The sequence below is a fragment of the Apodemus sylvaticus genome, chromosome 10 (genome assembly GCF_947179515.1).
Source record: "Apodemus sylvaticus chromosome 10, mApoSyl1.1, whole genome shotgun sequence".
NCBI lineage: Eukaryota > Metazoa > Chordata > Mammalia > Rodentia > Muridae > Apodemus > Apodemus sylvaticus.
Window position 1 is genome coordinate 36,541,240 of NC_067481.1, and position 24,564 is coordinate 36,565,803.

The 24,564-nt window shown below is 42.2% G+C and overlaps 1 protein-coding gene and 1 non-coding gene across 3 annotated transcripts; both read left to right on the forward strand.

The window, feature by feature from the left end:
- The first annotated feature begins 257 nt into the window (after positions 1–257).
- Positions 258–20,913, forward strand: Prr11 (proline rich 11). Of its 2 annotated transcripts, none has more exons than XM_052197666.1 (10): positions 258–426; positions 3,322–3,454; positions 6,017–6,167; positions 6,398–6,520; positions 9,144–9,416; positions 10,687–10,785; positions 12,414–12,529; positions 14,092–14,151; positions 14,234–14,330; positions 15,674–18,971. In XM_052197666.1, exons 2-10 carry the CDS (start codon positions 3,327–3,329, stop codon positions 15,716–15,718), a joined length of 1,092 nt encoding a protein of 363 aa, XP_052053626.1. In that variant the 5' UTR covers positions 258–426; positions 3,322–3,326; the 3' UTR covers positions 15,719–18,971. The 2 variants fall into 2 exon arrangements, with proteins under 2 accessions (XP_052053626.1, XP_052053625.1); XM_052197665.1 differs by lacking the exon at positions 15,674–18,971 and adding an exon at positions 19,173–20,913 and having other exon boundaries at positions 272–426.
- A 2,912-nt stretch (positions 20,914–23,825) lies between these two features.
- Positions 23,826–23,932, forward strand: LOC127695633 (U6 spliceosomal RNA). The gene has a single exon (XR_007980016.1). It is a non-coding gene; the product is annotated as a U6 spliceosomal RNA (small nuclear RNA).
- Positions 23,933–24,564: the final 632 nt, after the last annotated feature.

The window sequence follows — 24,564 nt, forward strand, 5'->3', positions numbered from 1 at the left end:
GAGGATTGGCTGCTGAATATGTAATTTTTTCCATTGGCTGCCTTGTGTTCCTTACTTTCAAGTTCATACTTGGAAAAGAGTTTGCGATTGGTGCACTCAGAAACAGCAGCAGCCAATGACATAAAAGCTTCCACTGCGGGCCTAGGCGACGTGACACACCTTCTTTTCTCTTTGGCTTCCCCGCCCCTTCTCGCCCGCCTTCCCTTATTCATACAAGAAGCGCCTCAGTTCTGATTGGCCAGGATGTAAAGCTCGTTCGGCCAATCGTAGTCCAAGATGTGCTTTGATCCTTTGAAGACAACGAGCCCTGTAGAGACCACGTCTATGATTGGTCGCTCCTCGGCAAAGATTTAATTTTGAAATTTTCTTTATGGTGTGGAAGAGGCTTAGGCCCGAACTTCGTCTAAACCCCAGGCTCTTACACTAGTAAGTGCAACGACTTTTTTTTCTCTTTGTTACCTGGTCCAGTCTTCCGTTGCTCGGACTGTTGATGGTTGGGTTCTTATGATGGAGGTGGGTCTTGAGCCGGACAGGGAAGGGGCATGGAGCAGAAAAGGAAAGGTTTGGGACGGGATAAGAGCTCCGCTGGCAACTTCTGAGCTTCCCCGCCCCCCCCCCTTTTTTTTTTGATTTGGTTTTTTCGAGACAGGGTTTCTCTGTATAGCCCTGGCTGTCCTGGAACTCAATCTGTAGACAAGACCAGGCTGGCCTTGAACTCAAAAATCCGCCTGCCTCTGCCTCCCAAGTGCTGGGATTAAAGACGTGCTCCACCACTGCCCAGCTCTGAGCCACATTTTTATTTAACACTGCAATATGTTTTGAAGGGATTGCCTTTTGCCCAATCTTTTTCATAACTTTTTACTTCTCAAAGGGGGCCGCCGACTAGCGGTGATTGGCTTCTCTGGGCGCTAGTGACAAATGTAAATTATAAGAATCTACCGAAATTTCCTATCAGAATATATATTTAACCAGATGCTCTCCCCCGCCATTCTTCAGCACATTTAAGTTTGTGGAGAAATATTTTATATGTCAGGTAATTTTACAGTGTTCCATGATGCAAAGTTACTACTGACATCTACTTTTAAAAAGTATACCCTTTTTACTGTATGTCCAGTAGTGTGCTGGGTAAGACTAAAGACCTGTGATCACTCTGAGAAAGACACAGGAAAGAACCGAGGGGCGGGGCAGGGGGAGGGCAATGCTCCACAAAATAAAACAAAATTGACTATAGTCAATGGCAGTGATCATGCTACAGTGATTCAGGTGAACCAGCTGAATTGGTGATGGAAATTAAATTGACTAAATGTGGATGTAAAGAAAATGTGTTTTAGAACGCTGATGATGAAACCTGCCCTTTACGCTGCTGCTACAGTTTTAGAAGTGCCCCTGGCCAAAGAACTTTCCATATAACTGATGGAGTTCTTAAAGAACCAGCAATGTCAACTCATGAAGACTAACTATTGTTCTGAGACAGGAGCTTGTATATGTATCAACAACTAACCCAGGATTTTTTTTAATTTTTATTTTTTTCAGATAAGGATATATATTTAAATATAAAACATAAATATTTTAAATACTATTAAGTGTTTCAAAATACAACAATTGTCTTAAAACAAGACTTTCATTTTGGGTAATAGTATAAAGCCTGTTAATATTACTGTAGCCCCATAGTCTATTAGAAAAGGCCATGGTCTCTGAAGAGCTACAGGTTTGCATTTTTATACTTTATTGTATTATATTGGACAGATAGCTAATCTAACCCTCAGCTTCATTTTGTATAACACTAGGACTAAAATTTTTCTTGTCAGGGATTAAAACCTTTGAGAAGATTGAAGATTAGCAAGGGAAAAGTAGAATGTACCCAGCTTAAAGGGGCATTTACTAAATGGTCCCTCCTTAGCCGGGCGGTGGTGGGGCACGCCTGTAATCCCAGCACTCTGGGAGACAGAGGCAGGCGGATTTCTGAGTTCAAGGCCAGCCTGGTGTACAGAGTGAGTTCCAGGACAGCCAGAGCTATACAGAGAAACCCTGTCTCGAAAAAAACAAATTCAAAAATAAAATAAAATAAAAAATAAATGGTCCTTCCCACTATGACATCTATCACAGTAGATGCTCAATATATGTTGCTGAATCACAAACCCATCTTGTAATATAAGATAATCCCCTACAGCCATTTTCTCAACTACAAGGAAAGCCAATGGCTAAGTACTGGAGTCACGTGGTAAGCCGTTTTCTAACTCAGAAAGCCTTGGCTTGACTCTGCAGTTCTTTGTAAACCCAATGTGATCCTATACTGCAGTCAAACAAGTAGAGGCAGGAGCCATTCTCAACTGTATAGGAAGTCTGAAGGCCAGCCTGGGATGCACAGGATCTTGTCTCAAAACGACTTTTAAAAAAGGAAGGAGGGTCAGCTCAGTAATAGAGCACTTGCCTAAGCAAGAGCCAAGCCCTGGGTTCCGTCTCCAGCTGGGGAAGAGGGACTTGCAGGGAATAAAGAGAAACTCATTTGGCTTCATGAATAAAACCACAAAAGCAAGGTGAGGGACTAATGTAAAGCCAAAGGAAAAGATTCTGCAGACCTTACAGTCTGAGCTTACATCTTCCTCCATTTGACATATTTCTAGAATACCGCTTACTTTCTCTCTGGGTTTTGGTTTTATTTTGTTTTATGAGGCAGGGTCTCATGTGCCCAGGCTAGCCTTGGAACTCATTAGGCAGCTGAATCTATCCTTCAGCCCTGATCTACCTGTCTCCACCTTCTCAGTAGTGAGTACAGGTGTGGACACTGTACCTCAGATTTTAGATGTTTTGGATACAGGATCACCTATGTATTTTAAGATGTTCTTACACAGTGGTCCTGCTTCAAATCCCAGCCCCCAGTGCTGGGATTACTACACATCTCTACCACCATGCCCACAACTACAATTTATTTCTTAACCTAGGTTGAAAAAAAAAGGAAAAACCTTGAAATAAACATAAAACAACCAAGATGATATATCCAGGGATATATAAAGTAAGTCCTTGAAATAAACATAAAACAACCAAGATGATATATCCAGGGATATATAAAGTAAGTCACTGAACATGCATTTCCGGAACTAAAGAAATGGCTCTGTAGTTAAGAGCACTAGCTGCTCTTCCAGAGGACTTGGATTCAATCCCCAGCACCCATATGGGAGCTCACAACCCCCTGAAGCTCCAATTTCAGTGGATATGAAGCCCTCTCCTGGCCTCCTCAGGCACCAGGAAGATAGCCACATAAGCAGGCAGGTACCCATCTACATAAAATACATTTTCTCAACTTTAAATTTTTCTCTATAGAAATCATGCCCAAGTACAAACAGCGAAGAAGAAAGCTAAAAGCCAAAGCCAAACTATTGTTTAAGAAGAAAGAAGCCTCTCGAGTCCCGCCCAAGTTATTGACACCTCCCCCTCCACCACCCACACCAGAAAGGTAAGGTGTGATGGAGAAGACAGAAACCATTAGATCTTATCCATCTCAGCCAGTGATACTATAGAACATGCAGTCCAATTTTAATTTCAACCCCCACATAAATCATTTTTATTTTAAGTATGTCCCGTGTGAAGTTTGAACTGTGTGTATACTAAAAGTACTGCTGGGTATGGTATAGTTCATGCTCTCTGTGACCCCACCACTCAGGAGGTTGAGGCAGGAGAATTACTGAGAGTTCAAGATTCTCATGGGCTACATCGTGAGTTCCAGGCCAACTTGGGCTATGAAGTCAAAGTAGAGAAGTGCACAGTGGGGCTGGAGAGATGGCTCAGCTGTTAAGAGCACTGGCTGCTCTTCTAGAGAGTCTGAGTTCAATTCCCAGCAGCTACATGGTAGCTCACAACCATCTGTAATGGGATCTGATGCCCTCTTCTGGTGTGTCTGAAGATAGCTAAAGTATATTCATATAAATAAAATATATAAATCTTTAAAAAGGGAGAGAGAGAGAAGGGCACAGTGGCACAAGTCTTCAGTGACATCACTCTAGAGACTGCAGGCAGATGTCTGAGTGCTAGGCCAGCTGAGGGATATATAGGGCGATGCCAAAGGAAACCCTGTCTCTAACCCTGAAGAGCAAAGCAGTGCTGACAAGAAGGCTCAGCAGGTAAACAGCCTTTGCCTCCAAGCCTGACTTGTAGAGTTTGATCCCTGGGACCTGCGTGGTGGAAGGAGAGAACCCACTCCTAGGATTGTCCTCTGAACATAGCACATATACCATAGTGTGCACACACGCACAGTATTTTTAAGATGGACATGGTAGCATATACCATTAATCCTAGCATTCTGTAGGTTGACAGGATGATCAAGAATTCAAGGTTATAGCCGGGCGGTGGTGGCTCACGCCTTTAATCCCAGCACTCTGGGAGGCAGAGGCAGGCGGATTTCAAGGTTATCAATTTAGACAGCTAATTCAAAGCCTATAGGAAGCTAAAAAGTAAGTAAATTAAATTTTTAACCAGACATCCTGAATTTTGCATAGCACAAAAGTTCAAATGAGGACTGCAGAGATGGCTACGTGGTTCAGACTGCTCTTGCCTAGAATACTCTGAGTTCCCAGCACCCATGCAGGGCAGCTCATAGTTGCCTGTAACTCCAGCACAGGGGGGGGGGGGGATCTGATACCTTCTTCTGGGCTCCTCAAGAATCTTCAGACACACACACACACACACACACATACGCACACACACAAACCTTTCTTTAAAAATGCGTTCCAATGAGGTAGGAATCAGAGGAGTTGTATTTAAACCCAAAGTAACCAACTTCCCCTTTTGAGTTGAATTTTACTGAATAATTACAGCAACTATCTGATGAGAGAGGGGCACAGAACTTAGATAAAAGCCTTAGTTCTGGTCAGGTTGGTCATCTGTGCTGGAACTCTGAAGTTGAGTGTGTCATAGAAAGGAAGGCTGTGCTGCTGAGCCCAGGAAGTGTAGGGCGCTCATGTTCCTACCAACATGCTTGTGCGCCCATCCATGTAATCCCTCTCCACTTTCTTTTGTTCTTGAGGATAGCGTCTTACTTTGTTGGTTTCCTTTGAGACAGTCTTTTTATCTCTAGTCCTGGCTACCCTAGAACTCTCTATAGCCCCACTGACCTTGAGCTTTGAGAAATCATCCTGCTTTAACCCCTGCCCTGTTTCTCCACCTTATTTAGCTTATTTTATTCTTGGTATGCCAGGGATTAAACTCATGGCATCACACATGAAGGACAAAAAAATTAAAAATAAAGCCAGGCTTTGTAGCCCACATCTATAAACCCATATCATGTTTAACAAAGTCACACACACACACACACACACATAATTCTTTTTAATCCAATAGTAAATAAATAAATAAATAAATAAATAAATAAATAAATAAATAAATAAAGCTGTTTAGCGCACACATGTGATCCCAGTACTCAGGAAACACAGGAGAGAGGTGTAAATTCAAGGCAACCATGGTCTACAATCAGTTCCAGGACAGTCAGAACAACATGGTGAGACCCTGTCGCAAAAAATCAAAAGCAAAGCGATGAAGTCAGCAATTGATTCTGAGCCTGGTCCTGAGTCACACTATAAACAAGCCATTAGTGGTGGAAGATGCAGCTCACTGCAAGAACGTACGCTTAGCATACCGCCTTAGCCTCACTCCCCAGCCCCCAAATTAATTAATTTAAAATAAATAAAGCCTATTAATTACTTAATTAGAAGCTGTCACTCTGACCTAGGTAGGGTTAGGGGATGGTGTATTTTGTTTTTTTGGGGGGCAGAGTCTCACTCAGTAGCCTTTATTGGCCTAGAGATCCACCTGATTTTGTAGTGTGACTTGGAAGCAGGGATGTTCTTTCTTTTTTAAGGCAGGGTCTTACTATATTGTTCTGACTGGCTGGAACTCACTATGTAGAACAAGCTTGCCTTGAACTTATATCCATCCTCCTGCCTCTGCTTTCTGAGTGTGCACTACCATGCCCAGCCAAGACCTATGATTTTTTTATTTGTTTTGTTTGATGTTTCTTCCACAGAGTGGTTACTTCTTCAACAGATATTCCCCAAAGCAGAAACTGGCTAAGACTATCTTGGAACTTCAGATTTCCTAACATCAAAGACGCAATAAACCTTTGGACAAATAGAGCGTGGTGCATATACAGTTGCTGTCAGACCTGTGTAGCCCAGGTATAGGGTTCATAAACCTGTTTTCAGCAATATAGTGTTTGTTTTTGTTCTGCCAAACTTGGTATTTGTGTTCTTTTATGGTTCCTAGGCTTGATACACTCCCAAGGCTAAGCTTGGATAAGATTAATTTGTGCGATTACACCTGTCTCTGCTTACATAAGATATATGTGACACCACTTGATTTATCATGCTGCTCATGAGACTCAGGCTTGTTTATTTATGAATTTCAGAGTTTAGAAGTATTGAAAGATGCCATCTTCCCATCCCGAGTCTATCACAGAGAACTTCACAGTCTAAAACAACAACTGTGTGTTTTGAAAAGTGAACTGTGTAAACTCCAAGAAAACCTGAAGGTGAGTACCGCCAAACAGACATCAGAGATTTTATCTGAAAAGGCTGTTGCAGTAGGAAACTACTCCAGATATGAATTTGGGTGTTACCTCAAATATCAGGCAAAAAGAGTTCCTTTGTAAAAGAGGAAGGCAAGACTATAATGGGGGCACTGGGGAGATGGCTGCCCAATTAAGAGAGTGTGCTACTCTTGAATACAATCAGACTTGGTTCCTCGCACCTGTAGTGGGAGTCATGCACATGCCTGGAACTCCTGCTTCAAGGGATCCAGATTCTCTGGCCTCCAAAGGAATCTGTACTCAGGAGTGCACATATACACACATCTAAGTAATTAAAATTTAAATCTATTTTTAAATGTACATTAGGAAAAAGTAATGGTCTTGGCCATATAAACAAAATAAAAGTATAAAAAGGAATTATAAATAAAATAAAATAGAAATATAAAAGGAAATTCAGCGGGCCACACTGAACTTGATCAGATTGACAAAACAACCAAAAACCGTAAAAGGTTTAGAGAAATGGATGCTCTCTTACATTATTGAGAAGAGCATAAACTAATGAAGCCTCTATGTGCTATGGTGAGGAAAAGACCCTGTAACCACAGGAGTACTTGCTGCTCTTGCTGAGAACCCAGTTTAGTTCACAGCACCAATGCCCGGTGTCTCCTTATTGCCTGTAACCCTAGTACCAGGGACTCAGTTCCTATAACCCTCTTCTGACTTGTGTGGGCAGCTATACCCACACTGCACATTCAAACAGATGGCGCACATACGTATATATAACATAAGATGAGTAACTCATTAAATCATAGTTTTGTCTTATTTTCAGCAGGAAGTAGCTAGAGATGGACTTAGTTGGTAGAGCACTCAGTCAGCACACAGGAGGCCCTGGCACTACATAACAGCCGTGGTGATATAGAAGTGTAAACATAGCACTTAGGAAATAAAGGCTGGGAGCTGGAGGGATGGTTCAGAGGTTAAGAGCACCGACTGCTCTTCCAGAGGTCCTGAGTTCAAATCCTAGCAACCACATGGTGGCTCACAACCATCTGTACAGTTACAGTGTACTCATACATAAAATAAATAAATCTTAAAAAAAAGAAAAGAGGGCTGGAGAGATGGCTCAGTGGTTAAGAGCACTGACTGCTCTTCCAGAAATCCTGAGTTCAAATCCCAGCAACCACATGGTGGCTCACAACCATCCGTGATGGGATCTGATGCCTTCTTCTGGTGTGTCTGAAGACAGCTACAGTATACTCATATAAATAAAATAAATCTTTAAAAAAAAAAAAAGAAAAGAAAGTAAAGGCTGGGAGATTGGAAGGGAAGGCCATCCTCAGCAACATAAGGAGGCTGAAGCCTGCCTGGGAGACATGAGAGCCTGTCTCACAAAACATATTTTTAGGCCCGGAGAAATGACTCTATAGTTAAGAGCACTGATTGCGCATCCAGAGGTCCTGAGCTCAACTCCCAGCAACCACATGGTGGCTCACAACCATCTGTTCTGGGATCTGATGCCCACTTCTATGGTGTCTGAAGACAGCTAAAGTATACTCATATGCATAAAATAAATCAATAATTCTTTAAAAAATATGTTAACGGGGCATATAATTTAATGTCAAAGCACTTGCCTGCCATGTGAACTCCAAGGTCAATCTCCAGTGTGAGGGAAGGGGGAGTTGCAAATAATAAATACTGAAGAGGGATGAGTGTGCAAATGTGTGCAAATGTGTGCAAATGTGACATTCATGAGCCTGGGAGTGTAGCTCTGTGGTAGACTGTTTGCCTAAAATGCCAGATGTTCAATCCTCAGCACAGCAATGAGCAACAAAAGAAGCCAGGACACTAAGAATTCCCTGCACCCGCTACCAACACTTTCCATTAGGTGCATGGCAGAGGCATAAGGATTGCCCAGCCTGGATCACAGAGTGAGATCTGGGCCACTGTGAGGAAAAAAAAATCACCAGGCAGTGGTAGCACACACCTTTAATCCCAGCACTCAGGAGGCAGGTAGATTTCTGAGTTCAAGACCAGTCTAGTCTACAGAGTAAGCTCCAGGACAGCCAGGGCTATACAGAGAAACCCTGTCTCAAAAAACCAAAATAATAATAAAGCACATATATACATACTTATATTTCCTCACGTGTAGACCATCTTAAAGCAAGGCTGTGGTCCATTAGTACAGTAGTATCTTAAAATGCACAAGGCCCTGAGTGTGCTCCTCATAACTGGAAACAAAAAAAAAAAAAACAAAAAAAACAGTCTAGGTGTGTTGGGTGGGTAGATGGCCAGAGAGGGTATCTGATCTCTTGGAACGGAGTTAGACAGTTGTGAGATGCCCTGTTTGCTCTGGGAACCAAGCCAAGTCCTCTGCAGGAGCTGCAAGCTTATAACTGTAAGCCTTCTCTGTGGCCCAATAAACATTAGAACTGTTGAAGTAAATTTGTTAGTGTCAGGAGTAGTCTACATCCCTGTAATCCTAACACCAGCAATACTGAGGAAATAGTTTGCCTTGAGTTTAAGGCCAGCCTAAGCTACAGTATGAAACCCTGTCTGAAAAAAGAAAAAATAATTATCCATCACCCAATTAATCTGTTGTCCATTTGTCAAATATGGTGTCTTCCAGAATATCTCAGAAAACTCATCTCGTTCAAGCTGTTGTCACACGTGTTGCCTGAGTGATAAACTTACAACTGTGCCTGCCTGTGCTCCAACAACCTGTGGGGAATCCCAAACTGTATTTCCTCCCACACAGCCACAGCCAGCCAGTCATCCTCCCCCTGCTCCTCCTCCTCCTCCTCCTCCTCCCCCTCCGCCCCCTCCTCCCCCCCTCCCTCCCCCTCCACCACCCCTAGCACATTTGCTGCTCAGAAAATCTGGTACCACTAGAGCACTTCAGGTAAGAAATAATTAGAAACAGTGTGTCTTAGTTAGAGTGTACTACAGGAGTAAAGCCAAGTAGCCTTCTAAAGCTGGACCAAAGGCTATATTTTGTTCTGATTTGATTTGTTATAAGGTTTTATTGATTTTTTTTCAGGGTTGGGGCTTGTTTTTGTTTTTAGATATAGTCTCATTGTGTTGCCCAAGTTGGTCTTGAACTGGCAGGCTCTAGCAATCCTGCTTTAGTCTTTGAGTAGGTGGCATTATGGGCATATGTCACCGCACCCATGTAGTTATTGGGTTTTCTTCCTTTGTTTTATTTTAGGTTTTTGTTGTTGGCAATTTTTGTCTATTTGTTCTTTAAAACAGGATCTTGATATATAACCAAGACTGGCTTAGAACTGAGTATGTAGTAGCACAGGCTAGCCTCTAACTTGTGACTTTTTCCTTCAGTTTCTTGAGCTTGTACTGTAGTCCACCATATATGCATACATACGTGCATACACACATATATGCACATACTAATACATACATATGTGTATGTGTATACACCACTATGCCTTGCTCCAATTATTGTGTATTTTGAAAGATTTATTCCCAACTCTAGAACATATATCTAAGTCTAGCAGTTCAGAAGTAGAAGTAGGAGGATCAAGAGTTCAAGGTCACTAGACTGTGGTGGTGCATATAATCCCAGCACTTGGGAGGCAGGTAGATTTCTGAGTTCAAGGCCAGCCTGGTCTACAGAGCGAGTTCCAGGACAGCAAGGGCTATGTAGAGAAATCCTGTCTCAGAAAAACAAAAACAAAACAAAAAAAAGAGTTAAGGTCATCCTTGGTTATATGGTGAGTTTATGGCTATATTTTGTATTTGAATCTAGTCTCAGAACAAAAATACAAAGAAAAAAAGAAAAAATTCTGGAGTGTGGAGGAGCTGGAAAAATGGCTCAGCAGTTAAGAGCACTTGCTAGGGTTTGGTTCCTAGCACCAACTTTGTAGAATACAACTATCTATAACTCTAGTTCCAAGAGATCTGACATCCTCTTGTAATTTCCAAGGGTACCAGGCATACATGTAGTACACATACATGCATGCATGCATACATACATACATACAGTCACATGTCACATACAAGGAAAAGGAAAAAATAAATAAATAAATAAATAAATAAATAAATAACAATGGCAAGTTAACTTTCAAACCTTGAGACTTTACAAGGTAGACTTGGATTTTGATTTCACTAGATGTCTTGATCCCAATTTTAATTCTAACCTCTTTGTATATTTTAAGGTTGGACCATTCAAGAAAGATGGACCCATGCATATAACAGTTAAAGATCTACTCACAGTGAAATTAAAAAAGACACAGAATATTGATGAAAGAAAGAAGGTAAGATGTCGGTGAACACACATATATGGCCTGCTTCCTTTTGGGGTGCTTTGCATGTGTGTCATATCTGTGTGTTTGTGAGGGCATGAGTGGGCGTCTTGCTCTATTGCTTTCCACCTTACATTCTTTCTTTGTTTGTTTACTTACTTACTTACTTACTTTCATACAGAGTATAGCCCTGGCTATCCTAGAACTCACTGTGTAGACCAGGCAGGCTGGCCTTGAACTCACAGAAACCCACTTGCCTCTGCCTCCCGAGTGCTGGGATTAAAGGTCAGCACCACCATGCCGGGCATCTACCTGACTCTTTGATGTGGTGCCTCACCAAGCCTAAAGCTCCCTGGTTCAGATGCACAGGTTGAGCAGCAAGTCCCAGGGACCCTCCTCACTCCCCCCAACCTCCCCCACACCTCCACACCCCACGCCCACACACCCCCCACACCCCACCCTCCCCCCCACACCCCACACACCCCTGTGCTACCACTGCAGATGTCTTCTCACACGCCCCACTTTTTACACAGATGCTGGGTAAAAAGTTCTCATCTTTAAACAGTAAACACTACCAACTAAGCTATCTCCCAAGCTACAAGGTATGTTTTTCTGAGATAAGATCTTGGTACTTAACCTAGGCCACCTTCAACTCCTGGAACACACCATACCTAAACCTTACAAGTATTAGAAACATGGCACCATGCCTGGCATTTTCCTTTTTTAACCTGGTTGTTCCTTTGTGAGCAATAAATACAATAAACTTATTGTACAGAAATCATTTGGTGGCCTCTGGGTATACAGTTTAATAACAGAGCATTTGTCTAATATGTTTGAGGCCCTGGGTTCAATATTTAAAAACAAAAATAAAACAAACAATCAAACAAACAACAACAACAACAAAGAAAGAAGGCTTGGGAGATGGTTCACTTGGTAAAGTGCTTGCCACAAAAGCATAAAGACCTGAATTCAGATTCCTGTCACTCATGTTTTAAAAAGCAGCCCTACCTATTCTAAAACTGGAGAAGTGGAAACAGTGCCAAAGCTCCCTGGCAGCTCCAGGTGATAGTGAGTGACAATGAAGATGCCCGCCATTGATCCTGGCCTCACACACACATTCACACACACATGCACACACACATGCACAAGAATAGGTTCACATACATCATGCATACCCTTACACGTCTCACATTCAAGATAGGCACAGTGATGTACACCAATGATCCTAGCACTGGGGAGGTGGTAGCCAAGAGTGAGGAGGTCAATGTTATCCTTCAGAACATGGCAACTCAGCAAGCCTGGGCTGCATGAGACAGAACTGTAGATAAAAACACACTAGATAGTGTGGTGCCTCATACCTGTAATCTTAGCACTTAGACTGAGGCAGGAGTATTTCTTTGAATTCAAGGCCATATCATAGTAAGTTTCAGGCCAGCCTACTCTAACCAATGGCATCCTATCTAGTAAAACCTGAGAGAGATGAGAGAGGGTGAGAGAGAGCCTCTGAACCTTTGAAACAAAAATTGAGTTGAATCATAGAAAACTTACACTCTGGCCACCAAAACATTTGCTGTTTTGGTGTGTTGATGTTAGAGCAGTATTTTAATATGTATCTCTAATGTCTTGTTTTGTAATTAAAGTTTGTACCATCACCACCAGAGGAACGGACTCCGCTAGTTACACTCTCAGACCTGCAGCGTGTTACCCTGAAACCTAACTCCAGGGGGTCAGCAGCTCGAATTAAAAATGTCTTAATGTAAGTAAGGAATTACACATTGTTATTCTCTACTGCTACTTAAAATGTGATTTTCTTTTAATTAAATGTAATTTATTATTGTGTGTGTGTTGGGGGTAGGGGAAAATGTACACAGCCTCTGCCCTTGTATGGAGGTCAGAAGACAGCTTTGTGGCCTTGGTTCTCTCTTCTACCGTCACAAGGATTCTGAGGATTGAACTCTGACCATCAAGCATACACAGCAAAGGGTCCTTACCCACTGAATCATCTCACTGGCCCTTCTTTGGCCTTTTTTAAAATTTCTTTTATGTGTGTGAGTACACTGTGACTCTCCTCAGACACCGGAAGAGGGCATCAGATCTCATTACAGATGGTTGTGAGCCACCATGTGATTCCTGGGATTTGAACTCAGGACCCCTGGAAGAGCAGTCAGTGAGTGCTCTTAACCGCTGAACCATCTCTCTACCCCTTTTGACCCATTTTTAACTTTTTGTTTTCTGTTGTTGTTTGTAACACAAAACAAAAAGTTTAAAATGGGCAAAAAAATCCTATCTTGAGACAGAAACCCACTCAGTCGCTCCCAGTACGCAGGAACTCACTCTGTAGACCAGGCTGGCCTGGAACTCTGACAAATCCACCTGCCTCCTAAGTGCTGGGACGAAAGGCCTGCACCACTACACCTAGCTTCAACTGTAACTTTTAAAATTACATTTGCTTACTATAGAAAAATTGAAACCTACAGAAAAATTTAAAGACAAAAGCAAAATTCATGCAGGCATGCACACACACACACACACATACACACACACTTTTTGTTTTTAAATTTCATTCATCTGCCTCCTGCCTATGGGTGCAATGTAACCGGATCCCTTATGCTGGTCTGTGCACCAGTGGACTGTCAGTCCTTTCCTGCATGGTCTGTTCTTTTCTTCCTTTCCCTTTTTTTCTTCTTCTACAGGAGAATCTCATTATGTAGGCCTCACTGACTTGGAACTCACTGTCTAGACCAGTCTGGCTTAACTCGCAGAGATTCCCCTGCCTCTGCCTCCCAAGTAATAGCATTAAAAACATGCACCGCCGTACTCAGTATGCATCCCTCCTTAAATCATAGGCCAAAATAAACTCTAAACACCTTTGATCCCAGCACTTGGGAGGCAGAGGCAGGTGGATCGCTGAGTGCTAAGCCAGCCTAGTCTATATAGTGAATTTCAGGACAGCCTAAGCTACATGGGTTGGGGTAGGGGAAGAAAGAATATGCATATGACCTTATGCTGCATCTGCTACTATTTTCTTGTATTATTATTTATCATTATTATTATTAACCATTATTATTGATTTTTTTTTTTGAGACAGGTCTTTTCTGTGTAGCCCTGGCTCTCCTGGAACTAACTCTGTAGACCAGACTGGCCTCAAACTCATAGAGATCCACCTGTCTGTGCCTCCTGAGTGCTGGGATTAAAGGCATGGGCAGACACCACCCAACCTATTGTTGTCTTAATGTAGAAAAAAAAAAAACTATAAAACTGACCTGGTTTAGAAGAAGTGAAGTCTGGAAGGTTTAATGTTCATGTCTTTATTTACAGTACTCCTGGTAAAAGCCAAATCGATCTCCGGAAACTGCTGAGAAAAGTCGAGGTAGAAAGGTAAGAGCCTCTCACTCACCTCTCTGCTTTCCAAGTCACTTTGGACCATAGGAATAAAACCCAGCTCTTCTCTTCTCCACAGGAGCCCAGGTGGGACCCCTCTTAACAATAAAGAAAACATGGAAACAGGAACTGGACTCACTCCAGTCATGACTCGTGCCTTAAGGAGAAAGTTTCAGGTAAGTCCGTGTGGGAAAACAGAAAATCCTTGCTTAACTCCTCTGGTCATTAGCCTGAAATACAATTCCTATTAGAGCAGAGAGTGTAGCCTGGCATGCATTAGGGCCTGGTTCAATGCCAAGCGCTGGAGGGAGGAAAAGAGGGAGGGAAAGTAAGCTAATTTATTTAGAATCAAAAGTACTTATTTATATATTTTAAAATAGAGTCTCACAATCTAACTCCCAGGCTGACCTCAAGAGCATAAACTTCCTGACTCAACTTTTAGGATAATAGGTTTGTTCCACTACTTTAAAAAAGTATCTCTCTCTTGCTCACTCACTCGCTCTCTCACTCTCTCTTGGTTTTTCAAAACAAGGTTTCTCTGTGTAGCCTTGGCTGTACTGGAATTCACTTTGTAGACCAGGCTGACCTCAAACTTGTAGAGATCCTCCTGCCTCTGCCTCACAAGTATGGGGATTAAAAGTATGAATCGTTGGCCGGGCAGTGGTTGCGCACGCCTGTAATCCCAGCACTCTGGAAGACAGAGGCAGGCGGATTTCTGAGTTCAAGGCCAGCCTGGTCTACAGAGTGAGTTCCAGGACAGCCAGGGCTACACAGAGAAACCCTGTCTCGAAAAAAACCAAATCCAAAAAAACCAAAAAAAAAAAAAAAAGTATGAATCGTCATGTAGCTCTCTTAGTAACAATAATAATTACTAATAATGAGCTGGAGAGTATGTAGCAGTTAAGAGTATATACTGTTCTTACACAAGAGGTGGGTTGGATTCCCAGCATCCACAGCAGGCAGTTCCCAATTAATGACTCTGGTTCCTAGAGCATCTGACAGTTCTGGCCTCTGGAGTACTCATGAGTACATTCACATAGTTTAGAAATTAAAAATAGCTAGGCAGTGGTGACACAGGCCTTCAATCCCAGCTCTTGGGAGGCAGAGGAAAGCAGAAATCTGAGGTCAACACCAGCCTGGTCTACAGACTGGGTTCTGGGACAGCCAGGGCCACACAAAGAAACCCTGTCTTGAAAACAAAAGAAAAATTTTAATTGCTAATAATAAATCAAGCCAGGCAATACACAGCTTTCATCCTAGTACTGGGAGGTAGAGGCAGGATCACCAGCTGAAGGTCAACCTGGGATTTATAGTGAGTCCCTGATTTCAGCTAGGAGCGTCAAAATACAAACAAAAAAGCCTGTCTTGTTGGTACAGACTTAAAATACTTGAGAGGTTGAGACAGGAAGAGACTACAGAGTATTTTGAAGGCTTGATTGTGTAGCTTAGTGAGTGTTAAGGCCTGCTCCTTTTAACATAACTGTGGCCAGTTTGTACTAAGTCTCCACTTTCCTCATAGGGTGAAATTAAGTTCAGGTTCTCAGACTCTACTTCCCACAAGTAATATCCATGACTGACACTGGAAAGTTCTCCTAAAAGGTCATAATGCTCTGGTTGTATTGTATGCTCTGCTGTCTTACAGTGCTTTAAACACCCCCTGTCCACCACCTGCCCACCATTCCTCTTAACCCACTTTACTTTGTCTGGTTAGCCAAAATGCCTTCTGAACTTCTGAACTTGGTTTTTCTGTAAAAAGCCTGCCTTAAGAACAAACTGTTACCACAGTTACACGCCGAAGTCATTTTTTGTGGTCCCGATCATTCAGTCCTGGGTGTGCATTCAATTCAATAAACTATTCTTTTTTGGGGGTGGGGGAAGGTTGGGTTTTTGGATTTGGCTTTTTCAAGACAGGGTTTCTCTGTGCAGCCCTGGCTGTCCTGGAACTCACTCTGTAGACCAGGCTGGCCTCAAACTCAGAAATCCACCTGCCTCTGCCTCCCAGAGTGCTGGGATTACAGGCATGCGCTGCCACCACCGCCCGACCTCAATAAACTATTCTTGCTTAATGAGACCAGTGTTTGTATGGTCTGGGTGGCAACTCCTGAACCCTGATGGTGAGTTTTTGTCTCAAAATAAGAAGCCAAAAGAGGCTGGAACTGGAGCTCAGTGGTAAAGCCCTTCTTCACCTAGCTTGAGAGACACCGGGTGCTCAGCTTCCAGAGCTACCAAGGCGAGCAAAAAAGACAACAAACAAGTCAGAGAATGATAAGTTTTTGTTCTGTTTGCTTTGCAGATGATTTAATTATTTGGTATTATCAAATTTTATGAAGAAAATAAAAACTAAATTTACAGCTAGGATTACATTTCCCCTTTGCTAATGAATATTTGATGATTTAATTTCCTTTAGTGACAATGTACCAAGTACTTCCTGTATGGTAAGCACTGTACTAGGGAACCAGGATTAGAATGGTTAACAAAGGCAGACATAGATCTGCTTGTCTTTTTTTTCTTTAATATCTATAGTATGTATTTATGTTTGTGTGTGTATGAGTACTCTGTCTGCATGTATGCTTACACACTAGAAGAAGGCATCAGATCCCATTAGAGATGGTTGTGAGGCACCTTGTGGTTGCTGGAAATTGAATTCAGGACCTCTGGAAGAGTAGATAGTGTTCCTTTTTTTTAAAATTGGATATTTTAATTATTTACATTTCAAATGTTATCCCCTTTCCCAGTCCCCGCATCCCCCCAAACCTCCTATCCCATCCCCCCCTCATCCTGCTTCTATGAGTGTTTTCCCTAAGCCACCCACCCACTCCCACCTCCCCGCCCTCGAATTCCCCTACATTGGGGCATTGAGTCTTCTCAGGACCAAGGGCCTCTTCTCCCGTTGATATCAGGTAGCCAGTATTCTTAACCACTGAGCCATCTCTCCAGCCCCAGATCTGCTGTCTTGAACCTTTCAGTCCAGTGGAAAATAAAGATGTGAATCAAAGAATCCCTTATTTTCTCATCCCATAGTGAGTGCTATTAAGAAAAGGAATAAGGGTTTTGTTGGAAAAAAACATGATCCCATGACAGGATATGATCTAGCCTAGATGGCCTATCCTGGAATATTTCCTTAGATAATGATTCTAGCAGACATTTAAAGAATGAATAGGAAGTAACAGAGAGGGGGTTATCCCACCATAAATGTCAGAGAAGGGAATGTCCTAGGCAACAAAAGAACAGCATGTGTAAGTGTCCCACTGAGGGGCCTAATGGCCTATAAAACAAGCTGACAAATGGCGCCAAGGGCTGTCTCTAGGGAGAGCCTAATAGAGGCCACAGATGCAGATGGAGTTGGGAGTCAGGCTGTGCTGTGTGCTGTTAACAGGAAGAGGTTGGACAGCTTTCTCACTCGCCTGCTTAGGTGAGACACGTCAACAGCATCTTGTCCACACCGGTTTGCTTGGTCATCTTCTCATCTCCTGTATTGCTGAATCTGTGACGAGAAGCTATCTTCTTTCTCCCCTGCTGGAATGCTGGGACTGGGTTGCTGGACTTGAGGCTTTGAACACTGTAATTCCTTCTTCCCATGGAGCGGAAGCACCACAGCCTCCTGAGATAAAGGGAGGAGCCTCACAGAGGCCTTAGGCACTCCCTTTCTCTATTAGCCTAGCACCCTGCTACCCTTGCCCTACCCCATAATTAGTACAATGTGCTGGGAATCATGGAAACAGGCACCAATATAACAACAATGATGATGATGATAATAATTAAAAACCCAAACCCACTTAGTAGAAAGATATGGAGTAAAAATTGTTAAAGAGGTCAGGTATGATGGTGCAGAAACAGGTAGATCCCTGAGTTCGAGGCCAGGCTGGTCTACAGAGTAAGTTCCAGAACAGCCAGGGTCTCACAGAGAAACCCTGTCTTGAAAACACAAAAAAATGTTAACAACCTTTCCCACTCAGCCCCGACACTTCCATTAACCATAAAGTAAGTCTTCTTAGAAACACTTCCATTAACCATAAAGTAAGTCTTCTTAGAGTGTGCACCAGCCACAGGTGACAGATTTGACCATTAGTCAAAAGACTAATTCATTTTTCTACATATTTATAAATGTGCTCCTCCCACACCAAGAGCCTTAAGTAGCCATGTAATTGAGGCTGGTCTACAATGGATTAATTTTTCTTGGTTGGTTGTTTGCTTGCTTAGTTAGTTGCTTGATTGGTTGGTTGCTTGCTTGCTTGGTTTTTTTCAAGCTGAGGACCAAATCTAGGGCAGAATTGCATGGCAAGCACTCCACTTGGAGCAAAATCTTCAACCACTTGAATTCGGTTTTGTTTTATTTTTTAAAAAACAAGACAAAACCTTTGTCTATACTTTTTTGTTGTTGTTGTTGTTGTTGTTTTAAACCTTATAACCCTGGCTGACCTGGAACTTGCTACATAGACCAGGATGGCCTTAAACTCCTGTCTGGGATTAAATGCATGGGCTACCACCCCAGCTGGAATTCATATTTCTCACCTGAACATTCCTTTGGGAAATAGGAAGTGCATAGCTAGTCCAGCTGTTTCATCTTGTCATCCCTGCTCTTAGTCCTTTACTTTTGTTTAGTGCTGCTGGTGGTGCTGCTAGTGGTGGTGTTGGTGGTGGTGCTGCTAGTAGTGGTGGTAGTGGTGGTAGTGGTGCTGCTGCTGCTGGTGGTGGTACTAGTGATAGTGATGCTGCTGGTGGTGATACTGCTTGTTGTGCTGCTAGTGGTGATGGTGCTGGTAGTGATGCTGCTAGTGGTGGTGGTGGTGGTGGTGGTGGTGGTGCTGCTGCTGCTGCTGCTGGTTTGGTTGGTTGGTTGGTTGGTTGGTTGGTTTTGGTTTTGAGACAACTCACCATATAGCCTAGGCTGGCTGGGAAAGGGAGCCAGGAATGCAAAGCTGCCATGCTCCAAGCAGCACGGCTTTGTTGGTAGGGAGCAACCCGTGCTGGCCATAGGAACACCACTCACACTGTAACTGTGACTTTCTGTTTTATAGCTGGCTCATCCTCAGAGCCCTACTCAATCTCTGCCACTCTCTATGAGCAGCTTCGAAGAACAGAACTGAGAGCAACTCGGCCTGACTCCCTGGAGTGAAACATAAAATGAGAGACCAGCCCTCCCAAATGTAAATGTGCTAAAATATGTGTAACTGTATGGGTGTAATTCTTCTTAAAGACTCGGAGTGAGTATGTCTGAAGCCTACACATATTGTGGCATAAAGGCATTTAGATATTGTCTGGCGTTCACGATGGTGAGGGGGACGGATGAGAAAATGCAATCTGCAAACTAATGTTTATCCTGGAACTAACCAGATAGAGTAGTTAGAGTAGCTGTTCAAATTTAATTCCATAGGGGCTGGCAATACGGTTCAAAGGATAAAGACACTTGCCACCAAGTCTAGGGACTCAAGTTCAATGCCCAGGACCCAAATGGAGGGAAGAAAAGAACTATGATATGTGCCCCTTCAACACACAAAACTAATAATATGTTAGGAAATACTAACGGTATACATAATTTGTTATATAAAAGAAGTGATGACATTAAGAGCATAGTCTGAGTCTTTCTTCTTTCTCCTCTTCTTCCTCTTCCTCGTCCTCCTCTTCCCTCTACTTCTCTTTGTGTCTGAACCCAGGGCCTCACCATGCTAAGTACATATACCCTGGATTATATCTTCAGCCTTTATTCCTTACTATTATATCTGCTGTCCATTTTCCAGCAGTCAAATAACTTCTTCATGATTTCAGCATGAACCCTTGCTTTGCCAAGGATCCTCTGCGGTCTGTGGCAATTCTGTCACGAAGCCTGCTTCCTGCTTTGTTCCTAACCAGCCTGTGTAGTTGCTGGCAGGGAGGTGTCTCCCACTGGACTCCATTCTTGCTAATCTAGGGCTATCAGACTTAGCAAATAAAAATATAAGGTAGTCCATTAGATTTGAATTTCAGATAAACTACAAAAAAAGCTTTAAGAATAAATCAGCCCTACTAAACAACAAATATTTGAGTATTACAGATAGAACTCAAGGTCATGAATGTGCTAAACTAGTAGAAATTTCTCCTTGATATTGAATGAGGTACATTTACATTTAAAAACTATATTTAATTCTTTGCAGGGAGTTCAGGAATATAGTGCTTCTCTGGAATGTTCATGGCCCTGGGTTCAAACCCCAGTACTAACACAGAAATGTACACATACACTCATTCATGTGATGGTTAATATCAATTATATACTTCATTTTATCTTTAATTACCTGGAAGATGGCTTTGCATCTTGATTGGGTTAACCGAGATGGGATAACCTACCCTCAGGGATAGATCACCCTAAGCCGTGGGTGCACTGTGGCCAGCTGCTTAAGCTCCTGCTACCTTGATCCCTTCCCTTCCACAACAGAGTGTGCAGTAGAACTGTAAGCCAAAGGAACTCTTCCTTTTCTCAGCTATTTCATCACAGCGACTACAAAACTAACTAATCATTCATCACACCAATGTGTATATGTCTTATTCTCTGAAATTCACATTTAACTGAGAACCTTATATTTTACCTAGCTATATTTGTCCATTCCTGAAGAATTGAAATTTATTTCTGGGATTCCATGGTTTACTACATGTCTTTGTGGCACTGAACATTATGTAGCTTCAGTCAGGATCCCATCACTTATGTTCTAAGGAGAATAGATGGGCCATTCCCATTGAAATGAGTGTCACCCAAAATGCAGAAGTAGCTAGCTATCTTTTTTTTTTCAGTGCAGAGGAGTCTCGGGGCTTTGAGCATGCTGAGTAAGTGCTTCTTGCAAGTGCACCAAGCCATACTCCCAGGTCCAGGATCACCTCAGATGCTGTTATTGCACTGTGGTAGGAAAGAAACCCTACCACAGAGTTGTGTTTCCAGAAGTCCCATTATTTCTGTTGAATGATATAGATGCCAAATCATGGTGTTTGAAAGTCATCAGACTGGAGAGTAGTCCTGGGGACAGTGTTTAGCACCTAAGAGGCAGTCCGGTTTATGAGTTCCACATGTATGTTTATAATATAGAAGAGATACATCTAGAACCAGCTAGAAGGGTCTTGTTTGTGGTCTGAGACAGGTCTCCATGTAGCCCATTCTGTCCGGGAACTGTTCAGCCACAAGTGATCTTGGACTTTACATCTTCATTCCTCTACTTACTGCAAGCTAGGATCAAAGCAAGCACCACCCAATCCAGCAGAGCTTTTGTGAAAACGTGCTAGCTAGTTTGATATTATGTAAAAAGTAAGGGAAATTATCACTGAAAATAAATAAGGATTTGTAATAGAATGTCATTTTGTGGGCAATTATGATGTTTACAATAGGAATAAGCCACTATGTACTGTATATTTGATCATTCTTATGGCATAAAAGGCTTATTTAAAAGAAAACAAACTAGGCTGGACATGGTGGCTTCTGCCAGTTGTCCCAGCTACGTGGGAAACTGAGGTGGAGGGAAGCCTGGGCAACTTGGTAAGAACCTGCCTCAAAAAAAAAAAAATTGTATAGATAAAACATGTATAAAGCTGCTATTGCTGCTGTATCAGTATTAAATTGTACCCTACTTTAAATTGTTTACTAATTTTTATCATAGAATTTATGTGATTTTTTTACTGTAAGCACTTACATACTCTATATGTTGTATGATTTTATTAAACTACTGTTTATCATATGCTTCCGGCATTCATGTTGTTTTGTTATGTTGAGATAGGGTCTCACTGTCAAGCTGGCCTGGCTTGCAACTCCTTATTTACAGAGATCTACCTGCGTCTGCCTCTGGAATGCTGGGATTAAAGCTCTGTGCCACCATAACACATTTTGAGGTTTAAAAAACAAACAGAGCTGGGTGGTAGTGGTGCACGCCTGTAATCCCAGCACTCTGGGAGGCAGAGACAGGTAGATTTCTGAGTTTGAGGCCAGCCTGGTCTACAGAGTGAGTTCCAGGACAGCCAGGGCTGTACAGAGAAACCCTGTCTCGAAAGAACCAAATCCAAAAAAGCCAAAACAAACACACAAACAAACAAACAAATCAACATATATAACATAAAAGACATGGGGGCTGGTGAGATGGTTCAGCAGGTAAAAGCGATTGCTTAATAAGCCTGGTGGACCTGAGTTTAATTTCTGGATTCCATATAAAGGTGGAGAGAGAGAATCAATTCCACAATGTTGTCCTTTAATGACCACTCTGACCTGCTTCTCCACATACATCATGTACATACACCTGGTAATAATAATAATAATTATTATTATTATATAAATAAAATTTGTTTTGTCTTTTTTTAACGAAAGAGCTGGGCATGGTATTGCACGCCTTTAATCCCAGCACTAGAAGGATCTCTGTGAGTTTGAGGTAAGCCTGACATATATTGCAAGTTTGAGGCCAGGCAGTGGTACATAGTGAAACCCTGTCCAAAGAAGAAAAAAGTACATTGGCTTGGGATGTAGCTCAGTTGATAGACCACCTACAAAGGTCTGGGTTTGATCCCTGGTGTCTAATAAAAATCAGGAATGGTTTTGAATACCTCTAGGAAGTGGATACAAGATCAAAAACTTAAGGCCATCCTCAGCTACATAGCAATTTCAAGATTGGCATGGGTCAAATGAGAAGACCCTGTCCCAAGAAATAATAACAACAAAAAGCTATAAGTTGAGGGCTCACCAAAAGAGAGAGGGGATGGGGGAGACCGGGATCATTGAGCTAACTCAGCGGATAAAAGTGCTTCCATCAAGTCGGACAACTGTTAAGGTTTTTTTTTTTTTTTTTTTTTTTTTTAACCACTTTTATGGACACACATGAGTGTCAATGTATATAAGTGCACTGTGTGCATACCTAATGGCCAGCAAGGCCAGAGAAAGTTTCAGATCCCTGGACATGAGGTCCAGGAGCTTGTGAGCTATCTCATGCGATACTGGAAACTGAACTTGGTCCTCTGTGAAAGCAGCAAGTTCTCTTACCTGCCCATGCCTGACAACCTGAGGATCCCAGATGATAGGAGAGAGCCAGCTCCCAAAACAAAACCTTTGACTTCTGTTAGTCGTAGTATGCACACTTACACTACACACACACATACACACACATACACACTGTGCACATTTACACACACACAATAAATACATAAATGTAAAAATAACCAATAGACATTGTAAGTGCTATGAAAAGCAATACTGTTCACTTCCCTATCATTTGGTAATCACTTGCCTGCTTGTTAAAGTAAGTAGCTCCTGGATCGGATCCACCTCCCTAGAATGGGATTACTAAACATTTCTTACTAAAAATGGAGGAAGGAGCTGGGCAGTAGTGGTGCATGCTTTTCCAGCACTTGGGAGGCAGATTTCTGAGTTCGAGGCCAGCCTGGTCTACAGAGTGAGTTCCAGGACAGGCAGGGCTACACAGAGAAACCCTGTCTCAAAAAGCAAAAACAAAAAAACAAAAAGAAAAAGGATGGAGGAAGGAAGTAAAAAAAAGACTATATTTAAAGATGTCTGAATGGGTAAAAGCACTTGCCAAACAAGCCGATGATCTGAATTGAGTTTGTTCCCTGGAACCTGTGGTGGGTGAACCAACTCCAGAGAAGTGCCCTGTGATCACATGTGTGCACGGTGGCACTTACACACACATGCACACCTAGCAGTAGGAGTTGTTGAGGCACCCACTTCAGCAATACATATTTTAAAGTTGGCACCCTACAGAGAAGATTAGCATGGCCCCCATGCAAGGATGACATAAAAATTCATGAAGGGTTCCATAGTTTCAAAAACAGGAGTTGGTTGAGAAGAGTTAATGGGATCCCAGTATAATTCAGACAGTATTTTAAAAACTGTATGCACAAGGTTCAGTTACCAGCATTATATGCAATAAATACAAATATCATGACTTAAGTCTGTATCTTTCTGATTTACTTTTTACTTCTATTGGGTTGTTTGTTTTGTTTTGTTTCATGGTGCTAGAGATGCAACTTAAGGCTTCTTAGCAAGTGCTGTACACGGGTACACTGCCATCCTAAGAACTCTTAATAAAGACTTAGCACTATGCACAGTGAGTACTCTCTGTTTATGCTGTTTCATGGCTGCTATTTGACTTTAAAAGAATTCCATAAAAGTAACTGACCTACTTCTATGTCTACCTTAAAACCAAAATTATTGTAAGAAATGAAAAGCATGGATGGTATACATCTATAATGTCAGCACTTGGGAGGTGAAGGTAGACCAATCAGGGGGAACGAGAGTTCCAGGGCAATTGAGCCTGCAATGGATGGGGGGGGAGGAGAAAGAGAGAGAATCTATTACAAATGTCATCTGTGGTAGAGCATCCACAAAGACTTGGGTTAGATCCCCAGCAACACACAATACTATTTACATTTCCACTATGTTAAATTATTAGATTA

Bases quoted from the DNA above. Each gene is read 5' to 3' on its own strand.
- Prr11 (XM_052197665.1), top strand. From the start codon at position 3,327: ATGCCCAAGTACAAACAGCGAAGAAGAAAGCTAAAAGCCAAAGCCAAA. The intron at 3,455-6,016 runs GTAAGGTGTGAT...TTTCTTCCACAG, and splicing joins CCACCACCCACACCAGAAAG to AGTGGTTACTTCTTCAACAG. The intron at 6,168-6,397 runs GTATAGGGTTCA...TATGAATTTCAG, and splicing joins GTCAGACCTGTGTAGCCCAG to AGTTTAGAAGTATTGAAAGA.